This window comes from Anolis carolinensis, chromosome 3 (genome assembly GCF_035594765.1).
Source record: "Anolis carolinensis isolate JA03-04 chromosome 3, rAnoCar3.1.pri, whole genome shotgun sequence".
NCBI lineage: Eukaryota > Metazoa > Chordata > Lepidosauria > Squamata > Dactyloidae > Anolis > Anolis carolinensis.
Window position 1 is genome coordinate 204,999,149 of NC_085843.1, and position 16,681 is coordinate 205,015,829.

The window sequence follows — 16,681 nt, forward strand, 5'->3', positions numbered from 1 at the left end:
CAATGTCCTCTAACTACTGCATATGAAAGGCAAGAGAAATGTTGCCTTTTGTACATATTTTGAAAATGGTGGTCAAATCACCCTTCGCGCCTTTCCAAAAAGCAGCTCCAACTATCCCTCTACACCAGGTTTGGGAGGTGCAGTGGGAGCTGTAGGAGCTAAGAGGGATTGTCCTTCAGGTGATGTTGATGAAATAATTTCAATCAGAGGAAATAACTCACTGGATCCAGGATTTGGATATATTTATTTATTCATTTTGTTTAATGCATCTAATGTATTACTGCTTGACATACCAAGGCCCCCAAGGCAATACAACTCTTTAAAACATAAGCAAATTAAACAAATAACAACAAATTGAAAATACTCAAAACTCCTTTTTAAAAATGTCTCTAACATTAGATAAACGGTTTTAACAATAAGCAGAGAGAACAACACTAATTGTGTGAACCATGCAAAACCGAAGAGTCTTCCCTGCCTATGGAAACTCAGGAAGGATGGAACCCTACAAGTAGAGGAAAGCTCTGTTGTATGTACACACCAGTCTAGCCCCATGGAATAGTGAAATAACATAACAGGACTTCCACTGATGTCTTAGACTTTGGGCAGGGTTATATGCAAGTAGGAAAACTTTCCGATATCTTGCCCTCAAGCTGCACAGGGCTTTATAGGTCAAAATCAGCCCTTTGTATTGGACTCAAAAGCAAACCGGAAGTTAGAGAAGTTATTGTAAGACCAGTGTTATGTGGTTCGCCAAATATGTGCCTGATAATAGCTTTAGTGGTAGTGGTAGAAGTAATGGCATCCCCTATTAATGGATAATTTTAAGACAAATTTCAGAAATATATTTACAGGCTGATTAGTTGTTTGTTTTATAGAGATGCAGCATTCATACTGTATTTCTTTAGTTTTGTTTCTCCTAGCTTAGCAAAGTATGATGCAACAAGCTCTTTAACTAAAAATGTTAAAGTGCAAATTAAATCATCATACAGATGTCTGGATGAGAACGTGGCAAAACTTTACAATACAATTTGCATGAGCTTTGAGCATAAAGGCATCTCACTGAGCACCTACTTTTATTAACAAGAGCCAGGATCTCACTTTGAAACCAGGACCAAGGAAACTATTCCAGAGGGACATCATGTCAGTCTACTGGTGCAGAAATATCAAAGAAGTTAGTCCTTAAGGACTAACAAATTTATTATGGCATAAACCTTGGTTTATTCTAAGTTGAAAGGTTATTTATACACCTACAGGCAAAGAGAGATAAAAGAATAAGCGTAGTGGCAAAGGAAAGGGGGAAAGTGGTGTTTCTTGTCCACCTGGAGTCCCCATGGATGTGTTTTCCTCCTGATGATGAAATTGGAATTAGTGATCCTAGGTGACAATCTTTAGATCATTTTCACAAAGCAGAAAGCCCACCAGGGAAAGAATCTGGACCATGGAAGATACATATTTTTGAAGGCTTATTGCGATGTCTATAGGGAAAACTGCAGGCCCTTTGATTATGTCGTAGAGCACTGGAGAGAGCAGGTGAAGGGCTAATGTGTGTTCCTACTACCTAAAGTGAAGGTGGATTTGTAAATGAGATGGGAACTGAAAAAAAGAGAGTGGGGATTTCTGTAAGAGAGGATGTCTGAAAAATAAGCCATTATTTCTTGGGGGAAAAATCTTGGGTTTTTCCAGACCCAATCATAGAATAAAATAATAATAGAATAATAGAGTTGGAAGAGACCACATGAGCTATCTAGTCCAACCCCTGCCATGCAGGAAAAGCAAAATCAAAGTCATTCTCAACCATCTCTCAGGGCCCTTCCACACAGCCTTACATCTCAGAATATCAAGGCAGGAAATCCCACAATATCTGTTTTGAACTGGGTTATCTGAGTTCACACTGCCATATAATCCAGTTCAATGTGAATTTTATTCAGCTGTGTGGGAGGGGGCACAGTAACTCAGAATCAGATGGAGAAGTACTTATGGGAACTGTCCAGGGTAGAGTAGTATCAAAAGGTGCAGTGAGGTTGCATCCTGAGTCTTGCCCTTTACACACATGACTAATTGACCCAAAATTCTGATAACCAAACATTAAGTAGAGATGTCTAAGTGTCAACAAAGGCCAAATGCTTAAAAATCAATATGTTCTCAATGTATAGATGTTGGGAATAAGTAACTATGCAAAGCCATGTGTGGACCAATTGTACATTTTATCCTACAGGTATGGTTTTAATTCTGATTTCACCCTGTTAAATTTTTATTGGAGTAGTTATTGTTCATATCTCATATTTTTTACAACTAGCCTATGATATATAAAATCATGATACACCATTATTTGTGACCGCTTGTGTGTGTGTTCTGATTCCAGTTTAATACTTACATAATGTATGACTATTTCCACTGTGGATTTTCACTGAAATGATTCACATCAGATGACAGATGTGGCAACACTAGCTGAAAGCAAAAAGAAACATTACTGACTAATATACTGGCCTGAGATTTCATGACTAACTTATTTATCTCATGGCCGTATTTACATTTGGTGAATTGCTCATGTTACAAACATGAACATAAATGACAAATTTTAAGGCAACACATTCTTGTTTATGAGTTTATTATTATTATTTTTGGAAGCCATGTTTCGTATTCTAAGGATGAATTATGCAGTGGTTTTTAGAGTGTAGGGGGATTTTCAATAGAAATTCATTCAACTCTGTGCTACTTCAAAAATCAGATAATCTATGAACAGAGTTGGAAATACTACCTTTTTGGATAGCAACTTCCAGAACCTCCCATGTTAGGTGCTGCCTTGCATGCCTATGTCTTACATAACTGAGAATGAAAGAAGGTATTGGATTGATGTTACCTGTCTTACTCCTCCCACAACAGGAACAAAATCATGAATACATGAAAAGGTATTTCATTTGGTTATGCATATCCCTCAGATAAATCTATGGAAGTCACTCTGAGTCCCCTGGTGGAGAGAAAAAGTGGGGCATAAATTAACATAAACATAAATGTAAACATAAACATCATAATAATAATAATAATAATAATAATAATAATAATAATAATAATAATGCAATTAAGGCCATGATCGAAAAATCAGCTGATGACCCAAAATGCAGACTTTGCAAGGAAGCTGACGAAACCATTGATCATATCCTCAGCTGCTGTAAGAAAATTGCACAGACAGACTACAAACAGAGGCACAACTGTGTGGCCCAAATGATCCATTGGAACTTATGCCTCAAGTACCACGTGCCAGCACTGGTGGGATCACAAACCAGCAAAGGTCATGGAAAATAAACACGCAAAGATACTGTGGGACTTCCGAATCCAGACTGACAAAGTTCTGGAACACAACACACCAGACATCACAGTTGTGGAAAAGAACAAGGTTTGGATAATTGATGTTGCCATCCCAGGTGACAGTCGCATTGACGAAAAACAACAGGAAAAACTCAGCTGCTATCAGGACCTCAAGATTGAACTTCAAAGACTCTGGCAGAAACCAGTGCAGGTGGTCCCGGTGGCGATGGGCACACTGGGTGCCGTGCCAAAAGATCTCAGCCAGCACTTGGAAACAATAGACATTGACAAAATTACGATCTGCCAACTGCAAAAGGCCACCCCGCTGGGATCTGCACGCATCATCCGAAAATACATCACACAGTCCTAGACACTTGGGAAGTGTCCGACTTGTGGTTTTGTGAAACGAAATCCAGCATATCTATCTTGTTTGCTGTGTCATATAACGTCGTTGTGTCAATAATTCTAGCCCCTTTTAAAAATGGTAGCTGGATTACATAAAAACCATTATACATCAATTATGATCTTTGTGGCATTGTTAAGACGCTTTGAGTTCTTTTGGGGAGATAAAGTGGGGGATAATAATAATAATAATAATAATAATAATAATAATAATAATAATTGTTATTAGAAGAGAAACATGCACTGGCAGATTATGTGAAAGACAGTCAAGAATCAACACTGAAGGAAGTCAATAGTAGAAAACTGCTCGAAGTGCAAAAGACAAAGAGTGAATATCATAAAAATACAATGCAGAGCAGAATAGAAAACTGGCAAAAGAAGGCTCTCTATGGATAGTTCCTGGGGAAAAACTGAGAGCAAAATGGAAAAGGAACAAAACATGGATGTGGCTCACAAATGGAACTTTGAAAAAGGCGACCAGGGGCCTGATTCTTGCAGCCCAAGACCAAGAAATTAGAACAAATGCCATCAAAGTCAGAATGGAAAAGTTGGTTACAGACTCCAAGTGTAGTCTCTGTAAGGAAGCAGACAAAATGATGGATCACATCCCCAGCTGCTGCAAGAAGATCGCACAGACGGATTACAAGCAGAGGCATAATACTGTTGTTCAGATTATTCATTGGAACTTGTGCCACAAATGCTATCTGCCTGTGACAAAAACTGGTGGGATTACAAGCCTGAAAAAGTTACAGAAAATGAAAACATAAAAATACTCTGGGACTTCCAAATTCAGACTGACAGAGTTTTGGGGCACAATATTCCTGACCACACGATCGTGGAAAACAACAAAATATGGATCGTCAAGGTTGCAATCTCAGGTGACAGCAAAATTGACAAAAAGCTTACACGATATGAGGATTTAAGGATCGAACTGCAAAGACTCTGGCACAAGCCAGTAAAAGTGGTCATAGTGGGGATGGGCACACTGCAGTGCCTAAAGACCTTGGCCAGCACTTGAAAACAATTGGCACTGACAAAATGACTTTGTCAGCTGCAAAAGGCCACCCTATTTGGATATGCACACATTATTCCCCGATACATCACATAGTCCTAGACACTTGGCAAGTGCTTGACATGTGATCCAATACAAAAGCCAGCATAGTGATCTTGTTTGCTGTATATTAATCTTGTTGTGTATCAAATAAAAATAAAAATAAGCTGGTAATCTAAAAATCTTTGTGCAATCTTTACTCTTGTCATTTTCCATTAGTAAGTTAATTTCCAACCTTGTACGATATAATTTTGTTGATACAGCTGTAATAGTGTTTGAATCAGTCATTGATCACTGTCATAAAAAGAGGAACAATGCTGTTTAGTCTCCAGTTGGGCCATAGAAAGTGTAAGCTGCGTTTTTCATTTTGCCATGAAGCATCCTGTCCCAGTGTTTACTTTTCAACCTCAAAGGCAGAAATAGCCATTAAGTAGTTAAAATGTGTTTATCAGTTATGTTAGAAATTCTTGAATGAAAAAAGGCAAGATAGTTAATTATTTTATATTAAATTGATTTACTAAATATAAAATTTCAGCATCAGCTGAATTTCAGAATTAAGTTATTACTAAATTAAATGAGAAACAGTACTAAAGAGTCAAGAAATTTTATTGGGAAGCAAAGGTCGCCAGACTCAAACCACTTACTCAAGAATCGAATGAGTTTGTTAATACATTTTAAGGTTAGCAGTCTCAAAAACTTATTTTCTTCTGGCATTTGTGTCTATCTGATTTTGGTTTGTTTGCTTGTAGAAGATGCAAAGAAATTCCATGCATATGCAAAATTCCATGCATATTTTCGAGATGATGGGCTATTTAATGTTAAGTTTGTCAAAAGTCCTATAATTTAGTGCAAAACTGTGCATTAAATTATAGTGAGTGCAAAACTGACCAAAACAGACTAAGACTTCAAAAATATTTCATTTTATATGTATATCTATATATGTAATAGAACATTCTAATTGCACATAACTATAGTAAACCCAGATCTGCATATTTCAATGCTTTTGGCAACGAGAAAAAACTGCATAATTTGAAATGTTTTCCTTAAAAAAATATTCTTCTTGTATTCTTTTTGTTGCCCTTAGGAATTTATCAGGAAACATTTTTTCAAATCTCATGAATGGACTTTTCTCTGAACTGTTAGCTCTCAAAGCCTTGTAAGTATGTCTTGACAATATAAAGCATGCCTTGACATTGTATGGTGTGTATATCTATCCATCTATCCATCCATTTTCTATTTTATTTATTTATATCCCACATTTCTCTCAATAATTTGATTGCATCCCTTATCTGGAATTCTGAAATGCAAAATACTCCAAATTCCTAAATGGTCCAACTGAGTGGCTGAAAGTGACCCATTGGCTTTCTAATGGTTCAATGAACACAAATTTTGTTTCATGCACAAAATTATTTAGAATATTGTGTATTCACCAAGATATCACATAAAATACAGATATTCCAAAATTTGAAAAAAAATGAAACTTGGTCTTAAGCATTTCATATAAGGGATGTTGTATATTAATAGTCTTTACCTAGATTTTCAATTGTATATGTTTCATTACATGCATTATTTCAGTGTATTTTGTAAAGTACATTCTAATTCTTTTATTGTGGTCAGAACAAGTTCTAGGTCTTTATTATACATTTGTGATAGCTCTAGGGCATTAGAGATGCAATAATAGCTCTGTGTGGTATTTTTAAATACACTCGTGAAGTTGTCCTTAAAAATACTAAAGCTTTATGGTTAATTTCTCTTACATTTTATGTAAGGGATGAGTAGAAATAGAGAACAAATAAATTAATTCCTTACAGCATTTACATAAAACCTCTTAGATGTTCATTATAGCAATACTTAGATTGAATGTACATATTTGATTTAAAACATTTAAATATTCATCCTTGTTAGCAAATAAGAAAGATTTTATTAAACAATAAAAAAGACTGATGAAAAATTAACTAGAGTGTAGAGGGCAAATAATGTTTCTATAATTACATGCATGCTGAAGTTAAATATTGTGGCTGTTAGACTCTTATTGACTGCACTGAATTAGAAGTGGGATTAATCATAATACATTGGGATTATGGAACTGTAAAACTCAATAAGTCTGTCAAGGTTAAAAAGGCTTGGAGGGCCATGTTCCCTAGCCAGAAAATGCTCAGTGGCATGACAATTTACACTCTTTCATGTAAAATACAAATTCATAATTCCACTGGCTGCCAGTCTGCTTCCGGGCTATTTATTTATTTTATTACATTATTTCTACCCCACCCTTCTCACCCCTCAGGGGACTCAGGGCGGCTTACAACATGAACATATATATCAAAACAATTTATATCATGTTTAAAAATCCATTTAAATTAAAATTACATTAAAATTGAGAGCTTATATTTTTTTAAAAACCTACATAGTTATAAATATACATTCAGGCGCGTTTCAAGTCCAAGTGGGGCAATCAGTGAGTCGTATAATTATCGTATCTCATTTCTACTGCTACTCTTGTTCAAAGGCCTGGTCCCATAGCCACGGCTAAATATAAAGCACTGGCCATTACCTTTAAAACCCTAAACGGCTCAGGTCCAGGCTACTTGACCAAACACATCTCCTCTTACAAAACAGCTCGGGCACTGCGGTGAGCAGAGGAGGCCCTGCTTTCGGTCCCACCCCCATCTCAAGTACGAGTGGGAACGAGAGAGAGGGCCTTCTCCGTGGCCGCCCCACACCTCTGGAACTCTCTCCCTAAAGAAATAGGGCTGGACACCACCATCCTCTCCTTCAAAAAACAATTGAAGACCTACTTATGCTCACTAGCAATTGGAGAGGAGGAGGATCATGAGAGAGGATCATGAGAGATCACTACCAGGCCCCTGGCTGAGAACTATATCATATTGGACCTTCCTTGCATACTTAAATGACCATCATTTAAGTACACAACCAACCCACACTGTTTTGTGAACTTTAGTTGGCTGTTGTAAATTAACGTGGATGTTTGTTTAGATTTTAAGTTATTATATGATTTTGTTTGACTATGTGTAGTTTAATTTATTGATGTTAGGTCTAATTTACTGATGTTAGGCTTTAATTTGATGTTAGGTCTTAATGTTATTTTCACATGGGTGGTTTCTCTGGGATTTTATGTCAGTATTTGTTATGGAGGCATTAGATGTTTGCCGTTGTATGTTGGAATCTTCCCTGAATTCCCTTGGGGAGATAGGACAGAATACAAATAAAGTTTTTATTATCATACACACACACACACACACACACACACACACACACACATATATATATATATATATATATATATTCCTAGACCAGGTCAAGAACAAAGATCAGATTTTGCTGAGGTATTTCAAAAACAGACACCCCCCCCTCCACATCTTTCTGCTAAGATCTTTGAATGCTGTTTCTCATTGCAATAGCTGTAACAACCTCATCAGATGAGGCTTACCTGCCAGTCTAGTGATAGATAGGCACACTGCCCATCCCACAACGTTGTTGGACTTCTGGAGGTGGCCCTGCCCACAATTGAAGTGGAACCGTCATATGACGCTTCCTTCCCAACACAGGAGTCTGCCCATGTTGTGCTGGTTCACTCAGGTGACGCAAACCACGTGTGATGGGGGAAGTGTCACTATGAGGGAGTGGTGCACCGAGCAACAGATTCACCCTGATGCCCCTCTGTTTCTTCAGTGAAGCCAGACGAAGTGGAGATAATGTTATCCTTTGCATGCTATTGGACTTCAACTCCCATCTTTCTGAAACATTGCCTATGTTGGTTAGAGTTCCTAGGAGTTATCGTCCAACATCTAGAGGACCACATGATTTCCATCCTCACTTTAAGGTCTCCCTGGCCTGCATGCAACTTCTTCTTGAGTTTCTCAATGGAATCCATATATTTAAACATGTGATGTCTGAATATGTGTGAAAATACACAAATATATACTTAACACACATTATATATGTACACATAAAAGACATGCCTATAAATCTTAAGTGTGCATACATGCAGGTCTAAAAATATACTGCATATAGCAGAGCAGGCTGAACGATGATGGCTAGTTTGGTAGTATGCCAAGTTTTTCAAACATTCAGAAGTGTAGTGAATCCCATTTAAAATAATCAAAGTAATGGATTTTGGCCCCAAGCGTGTTGAGCAAGCCTGTTCAGTTATAGGAGCTGCTTTGCCTCTATGCTTTTTGGTGGAGTGAAGAAGTGGAATGAGAGTTGCTATCATGAGACATCAGATATCACATAGATTGGGAAGGATCTCTATAAGGCCATTTGTGCTCATTGCTTTCTGCACATTCCAGCTCTCTCCCTCTTCTCTAAAATAGTATGAGATTATCCATTTGGGAATTTTGGAAAGGGTCTTATGTTGTCTTTTAGAACCTCTTTCTTCCTTTGCTTTATACTGTCTCAGGAGTAAAGAGGTTTCGGATTTGGTTTGATTAAAATTTATTCTCCTATTGTTGCAACAGCCAGGAAGTGTCTAAGGACTTCATTTTTGCCCTGTTTTGCCGCTTTTATGCATGGCTTGGATGGGTCCTGCCATGTGCCATCACATGATACATGGTAGACCCCACCCACTTTCCTCCCAAAGTGGGGTGGAAGCACCAAAAGGCACTTCCTCCACCACTACAGGGAGGAAAGTGTTGTTTGGGTAGCTCCAATGGAGCTACCTCCACTATCCTCCCCTTTTTGCCATGTGATGGCAGAAAGGACAGCAGGACAACGTCCCATCCCCATGGTGTGATGAGGGGGTGAGAGAGGGCATGTGGAGCACCATGAGCCACTTGGCACGCCTTTCCTTTAGCAGTGCAACATCATGGTCTGAAAGGGCTATGTGAAGAGGTGGTAAGACTGGCATACCTTGAAGCACCTTTTTGGGTGTCTTCACCACTTCCTTCGGATTGATTGTTTTGGATGCTGAAGAAGATGGCATGCTTTCTGAGTTATTCCTTGGAATCAGACTGGCGTCATCCTTTTTGCTTTTAAGAGCATTGTGGTAGTAATGCCTATCTTCCATTTTTTAGCTGCCTTCACTCTATTTTGGATTAAATTCTCCATGTTAATGAGACAGTTGAACTGATAGGCTATTGTCCTTTTTGTCCCTTCATGCACAAAATAAATATCCAAAGTGAGTCCCATGCAACTTTGGCAATAGTATATGGGCATTATGTTTATCGCCATGAAATACAGATGAGGCTCAATTTTGGAAGTCAAGGATCATATACATTTAGAACATTTCATTTACTTTGCTTTCTAGGTAATTGTTAGTGTTGGCGGCTTTTCAGAATAGATGAAAAATAATCTAGGAATAGGTAATTGAGATTTGCAGAATGTGCCTATGAGTTACATATGACAAGTATGACATAAAAACAATTTCAATAGGTAAACTATTTATGAATATGGGGTTTGCTTTCAGACATTTCTCTACTGATTCTCTCATCTGTGACTGTAATCTCAAATGGCTGTTACATTGGGCTAGAAATGCCTCAGTGCGGATATCAGAAGAAACAGTTTGTGCATTCCCAAGGGGTTTACAGGGAACACCAGTGCGGAACCTGAAAGAAAACCAGCTGATATGTGGTGAGTTGGACCATGGTTTTCAGTCTTCTATAGTGAAGTAAAAATGTAGTCTGAAAAAGTGAATGCTGAAGTATACCATATATAATCATGTATAAATTGATGACAGGTTTTGGAACCAAAATTATGTGACCTGTGGGTAAGGGTATGACTTAGGGGAATGCAACAATCAAACTTTTAGACATTCCCAGAAGGAGGCCAATTGGCTCTTCTTTTACAGGAAGCTCTGCCTGGATGGACTGCTTTCAGAACAGTATTACCATAAGATCAAGATTTTTACACCAATTTTGTGAAATGACTTTTTTGCTTATACACAAGTATATATGGCAAATAACAAGTGGTGGGTTCAAACAAACTGAAGAAAAGACATAAGCAAATAAACATACAACAAATGGTGTTATGTTTTAATGGAAGGACACTTTTAAAAAAACTAAATGCTGTTAGATCATTGCAGAACTCTTTCATCTATACAAAATGTGCATTGTAAAACTATCACTGCTGTCATCTGACTCTGAAGTAATCATTCTCATGCATTTGAATGTAACATAACAGTGGTATTTCTCATTGCATTATATGTTCAAATAAAATATTCAATTTTTATTGGATTACACGTTTGACAGCATGGAATAAATGTCAAATTGCATTTTTCTGCCAGTCACCTTTTCAAACTTTGTAGGATAAGCTTTAGTTGTGTGTATTGGCAAGGGGAGGAATAAATTTTAATAATCAGAAGCTTTCACTGAGGCAGACAATTTTTTTATATAAAAATGGGAGTAATGGAAATAGATTGGATGGAAAGCAGATAAAGTAATAGAAGCGGACAGAAATTGAAATGTATCTCAAGTCTAGACTGTTATATTTGGGTAAGGTGTAAACTGGAGTACTTGTGCCGTTCCCTAGAGAACTCATCATGCAAATAAAGCTGACCTTGGAAAAGCTCAGAAATGATGCTCTACATTTGTAATAATAGAGAAAAATCTTTTTCACCAACGAAGTCAGAATGGATATGTAAGTTATGGAATATGACTTACGTGGTACAATTGCCAAATTTAATTGTCAGAAAAAGAAGACGACACAGCATATTTCTTTATTTATATATTGTAGACGTGACAAGGTGCAAGATTATATATGTATGTATGTATAATGGAAGCCAGTTGGAAATACTGGTTGGTGTAAACCATTCTTTAAAAATTCATGGTAACTAGTATGGTTAAAAAGAAATTGAAAGGGTGTGTCATCTAAAACTAAAGAAATTACACAATTAATTCAATACCTATAGAAATAGGCTTTGATTAATATAGTCTATAGCTGTAGAGTGGCCTCTGAGAACAAGGACCTTTCCACATAGCCATATAACCCAGAATATCAAAGGCAGATAATCCACAATATCGGCTTTGAACTGAGTTATTTGAGTCCACACTGCCATATAATCCATATGGACTCAGATAACCCAGTTCAAAGCTGATATTGTGGATTATCTGTGGATTTTATACAACTATGTGGAAAAGGGCCAAGTCCTTTTCTCATCACAAGCTTCTGCTCACCTAGGTAGAGAAAGAGGCAACTTTTCAACTATCCACGGCCCAGAGTGATAATCAAAATCATTACCTTGTTTTCCAGATTAGTGCCTACAAGTGACAGCGCGTGAAATGAGTCAAAAAGTTGTAACCAACTACTGTATTTTTAAATTGTAACAAACCATCACATTTCCCATGCAAAAAGTGGAAAATAAAGAAAAATATAAAGATAAGAGAAAATTTATTCAAAAGAAGTAATAACACAGATATAGAAGGCAAAAGCAGACTTCTAAATATAGGATTTGGCCACCTCTGCATTAAAAACTTTTATTGAAATAATCTTTTTAAATTTCTAAAGATAAAGGTGGATAGATAGTCAGATCTCCATGCTGGAGTAGTTGTTTCATTTCTGTAGCATTATCCTAATGGCTTTTTAATGCTTTAAAATTAAAAGCTTGAATTATTACTCCCTGATATATTTTATTCATGTCTTAAAGGTAAAGTTTGTACCAAGTATAAAAGTGAATAAGGTATTATTCCTATATGTTATTTAGGCACCTTCTACACTGCCATATAGTAGTAGTAGTTTATTTAATGCTTAGACCATAGGTCTTTCACATACAGGACAAACAAATATATACATAAAAACTAGATTATTGAATACAATACAAAATACACCATTAAAATACTATATAAACCATTGACCATTAAGGCCCCTTCTACACTGCTATATAAAATTCAGATTATCTGCTTTGAACTAGATTATATAATTATACACTGCCATATATTCCAGTTAAAAGCAGATAATTTGGATTTTATATGGCAGTGTGGAAGGGGCCTTAGGCTGTATAAAATCCACATTGAACTGGGTTATATGGCAGAGTGGATTTCAAAGCAGATATTGTGGATTACCTGCTTTGATATTCTGGGTTATATAGCTGTGTGTAAGGGCCCTTAGGGTGCTTCCAGACAGTAGGAAAGGCTGTGTCGAACTGGGTTTAAAGAACCCGATTCAGAGTGGCCTTTAGTTCCCACACCTCCTCTTAAACTGACTGCTTTATCCCCGGGGGGTAACTTCTGAGAGGACACAGAGACACCCAACTCCCCTTCAAAGGCCTTAAAATAGAAAACAACTTCCCCGACTGCCATTAAGATCCTTCTGGAGTCCTTCTGGCACATAGAAATGATGCGCTGGGTGGGGGTGGGGGGTTGAGGAAAATCGCTCCTGCCCCCCCCCCCCCTCTCCTGGTGAATCCTTTCTAGGCACCAGGAGGACTCCGGCAGGACCTTAATACTAAAATTTATGGATGCTGAAGTTCCCACCTTGACAACTAGTGACAAAGGGCTACCCAATTGCCTTGTACATTAGCTGCCATGGGAAAAGATTCCAGGGTATCTTCCTGGCCTCTGCCAATCTTCAACTAACCATAAGGATCCTGGTACAGTAGAGTCTCACTTATCCAACACTCGCTTATCCAACATTCTGGATTATCCAACACATTTTTGTAGTCAATGTTTTCAATATATCGTGATATTTTGGTGCTAAATTCATAAATACAGTAATTACTACATAGCATTACTGCGTATTGAACTACTTTTTCTGCCAAATTTGTTGTCTAACATGATGTTTTGGTGCTTCATTTGTAAAATCATAACCTAATTTGATGTTTAATAGGCTTTTCCTTAATGCCTCCTTATTATCCAACATATTCGCTTATCCAACATTCTGCTGGTCCGTTTATGTTGGATAAGTGAGACTCTACTGTATTGGAATCTGAGCTCCTTCCTTCCTTCCTTCTCTTCTCTTCTCTTCTCTTCTCTTCTTTTTTTTCCTTTTTCTCGTTCTCACCCCTAACTTTGCCTCAGTGGCATCTTCACCTTCAGCAGCTTGAAGTGAAGATACAGAAGACAGACTGTACAACAAACATGGAATACATTGTAGATCTCTAGTCTACCAGCATAGATAGGAAGAATAGCCAAGACAGGAGCTAGAACAACTAAAGATGGAAGCCACAATTAATTGTTGCAGATAAGAGGAAATGTGCATAATGTGTATAAAAGAATGATTTCTTTGATTATGAGGCATTAACTGAAATGTCAATTTGGTTATGTATATTTCTGGGCACCAGATGTGGAGACAATGAATGTTGTAAATTATTTTTTCTTCACATAGCCACTTAATGTTTTCATTGGCTAATGCGACTTTATACTATTTCTTTGTTTTCCCCCACCCCATCCACTTAATAAGGAAACACTTAATTTTGTTGAAAGTGTACATATACAATGCCTCTTAAAATAATGCGTAACATTTTCTCCATAAAGTCATTGTGAGGTTTAAATTGTCTGGATACATTTCTTATTTTGTTTCACAATGCATTATTATAATTTTGCCAATCTTTTTTCTCTGAAATGTCAAAGGTCTGAGGCTTTTGCCATCCAAAGAGTAATCTAATTCTGAATGACTGTCTGATTTCAGATTCAATTTAACCTGCTAAGGGTTTAGATCAGGGGTCCCCAAACTAAGGCCCGGGGGCCGGATGCGGCCCATCGAAGCAATTTATCCGGCCCTCACGGCACAAGGGCAGAAGGGGGTTGGGCTAAATGACCCAAGGGGTCTCTTCTTCTCTTACAACCCTTATTATTATTATTATTATTATTATTATTATTATTATTATTATTATTTTATTGTATGACACAGCAAACAAGATAGACATGCTGGATTTCATATCACAAAATCACAAGTCGAACACTTCCCAAGTATCTAGGACTGTGTGATGTATTTTTGGATGATGCGTGCAGATCCCAGTAGGGTGGCCTTTTGCAGTTGGCAGATCGTAATTTTATTATTATTATTATTGACACAACGACGTTGTATGACACAGCAAACAAGATACATATGCTGGGTTATGCTGCTGCAGATCCCAGCAGGGTGGCTTTTTGCAGTTGGCAGATCGTGATTTTGTCAATGTCTATTGTTTCCAAATGCCGGCTGAGATCTTTCGGCACGGCACCCAGTGTGCCCATCACCACTGGGACCACCTGCACTGGTTTCTGCCAGAGTCTTTGCAGTTCAATCTTGAGGTCCTGATAGCGGCTGAGTTTTTCCTGTTGTTTTTCGTCAATGCGACTGTCACCTGGGATGGCAACATCAATGATCCAAACCTTGTTCTTTTCCACAACTGTGATGTCTGGTGTATTGTGTTCCAGAACTTTGTCAGTCTGGATTCGGAAGTCCCACAATATCTTTGCGTGCTCATTTTCCAATACTTTTGCAGGTTTGTGATCCCACCAGTTCTTTGCTGCTGGCAGGTGGTACTTGAGGCATAAGTTCCAATGAATCATTTGGGCCACATAGTTGTGCCTCTGTTATATGACACAGTAAACAAGATAGATATGCTGGATTTCGTTTCACAAAACCACAAGTCGGACACTTCCCAAGTGTCTAGGACTGTGTGATGTATTTTCGGATGATGCGTGCAGATCCCAGCAGGGTGGCCTTTTGCAGTTGGCAGATCGTAATTTTGTCAATGTCTATTGTTTCCAAATGCTGGCTGAGATCTTTTGGCACGGCACCCAGTGTGCCCATCACCACCGGGACCACCTGCACTGGTTTCTGCCAGAGTCTTTGAAGTTCAATCTTGAGGTCCTGATAGCGGCTGAGTTTTTCCTGTTGTTTTTCGTCAATGCGACTGTCACCTGGGATGGCAACATCAATTATCCAAACCTTGTTCTTTTCCACAACTGTGATGTCTGGTGTGTTGTGTTCCAGAATTTTGTCAGTCTGGATTCGGAAGTCCCACAGTATCTTTGCGTGTTCATTTTCCACGACCTTTGCTGGTTTGTGATCCCACCAGTGCTGGCACGTGGTACTTGAGGCATAAGTTCCAATGGATCATTTGGGCCACACAGTTGTGCCTCTGTTTGTAGTCTGTCTGTGCAATTTTCTTACAGCAGCTGAGGATATGATCAATGGTTTCATCTGTTTCCTTGCACAGTCTGCATTTTGGGTCATCAGCTGATTTTTCGATCTTGGCCTTAATTGCATTTGTCCTGATGGCTTGCTCCTGGGCTGAAGGATCAGGCCTTCTGTCTCCTTCTTCAGGGTCCCATTTGTGAGCCAGAGCCAGGTCTTCTCCTTATCAGCTTTTCCTTCAATTTTGTCAAGGAACTTTCCATGCAATGTTTTGTTGTGCCAGTTGTCAGCTCTAGTTTGTAGTGTGGTTTTCTTGTACTGGTTTTTTTGTCTGCTGTGCTTTGAGGAGTTTCTGATTTTTGACTTCAATCAAAGCAGGTTCTTCACTTTGCTTTACATATTCTGCCAGGGCATGTTCTTCTTCTTTGACTGCTTGTTTTACTTGTAGGAGTCCTCTGCCCCCTGATCTTCTAGGCAGATACAGCCGGTCAACATCACTGCGAGGGTGCAGTGAATGATGAATGGTCATGAGTTTTCTTGTTTTTCTGTCCAAATTGTCCAGTTCCATCTGTGTCCAGTTTATGATGCCAGCAGTATATCTTATGACAGGTATGGCCCAGGTGTTTATGGCCTTGATGGTGTTGCCTCCATTGAGCTTGCTTTTGAGAATTTTTCTGACCCTTTGTGTGTATTCTTTGCTGACCACAGTTTTCACATGTTCATGCTTGATGTTGTCCAGCTGTAATATGCCCAGATATTTATAGGCCTCTGGCTGGTGACACTTTATTGTTTGGCCATTGGGCATATTTATGCCCTCACTTTCAATTATTTTTCCCTTCTTCAATGCCACTGTCGAACATTTGTCCAAACCAAACTCCATGTTGATATCAGTGCTAAAAATTCGGA

General features: G+C 38.2%; 1 protein-coding gene across 3 annotated transcripts in view; it reads left to right on the top strand.

Moving 5' to 3' along the window:
* adgra1 (adhesion G protein-coupled receptor A1) overlaps positions 1 to 16,681 on the top strand; it is a 492,840-nt gene that overhangs the window by 152,373 nt on the left and 323,786 nt on the right. For all 3 annotated transcript variants that reach the window (XM_062976121.1, XM_062976119.1, XM_062976120.1), the window contains exons 5-6: positions 5,844 to 5,915; positions 10,185 to 10,348. In XM_062976121.1, the coding sequence (XP_062832191.1) occupies positions 5,844 to 5,915; positions 10,185 to 10,348 (236 nt within the window). The remainder of the gene's footprint in view (positions 1 to 5,843; positions 5,916 to 10,184; positions 10,349 to 16,681) is intronic.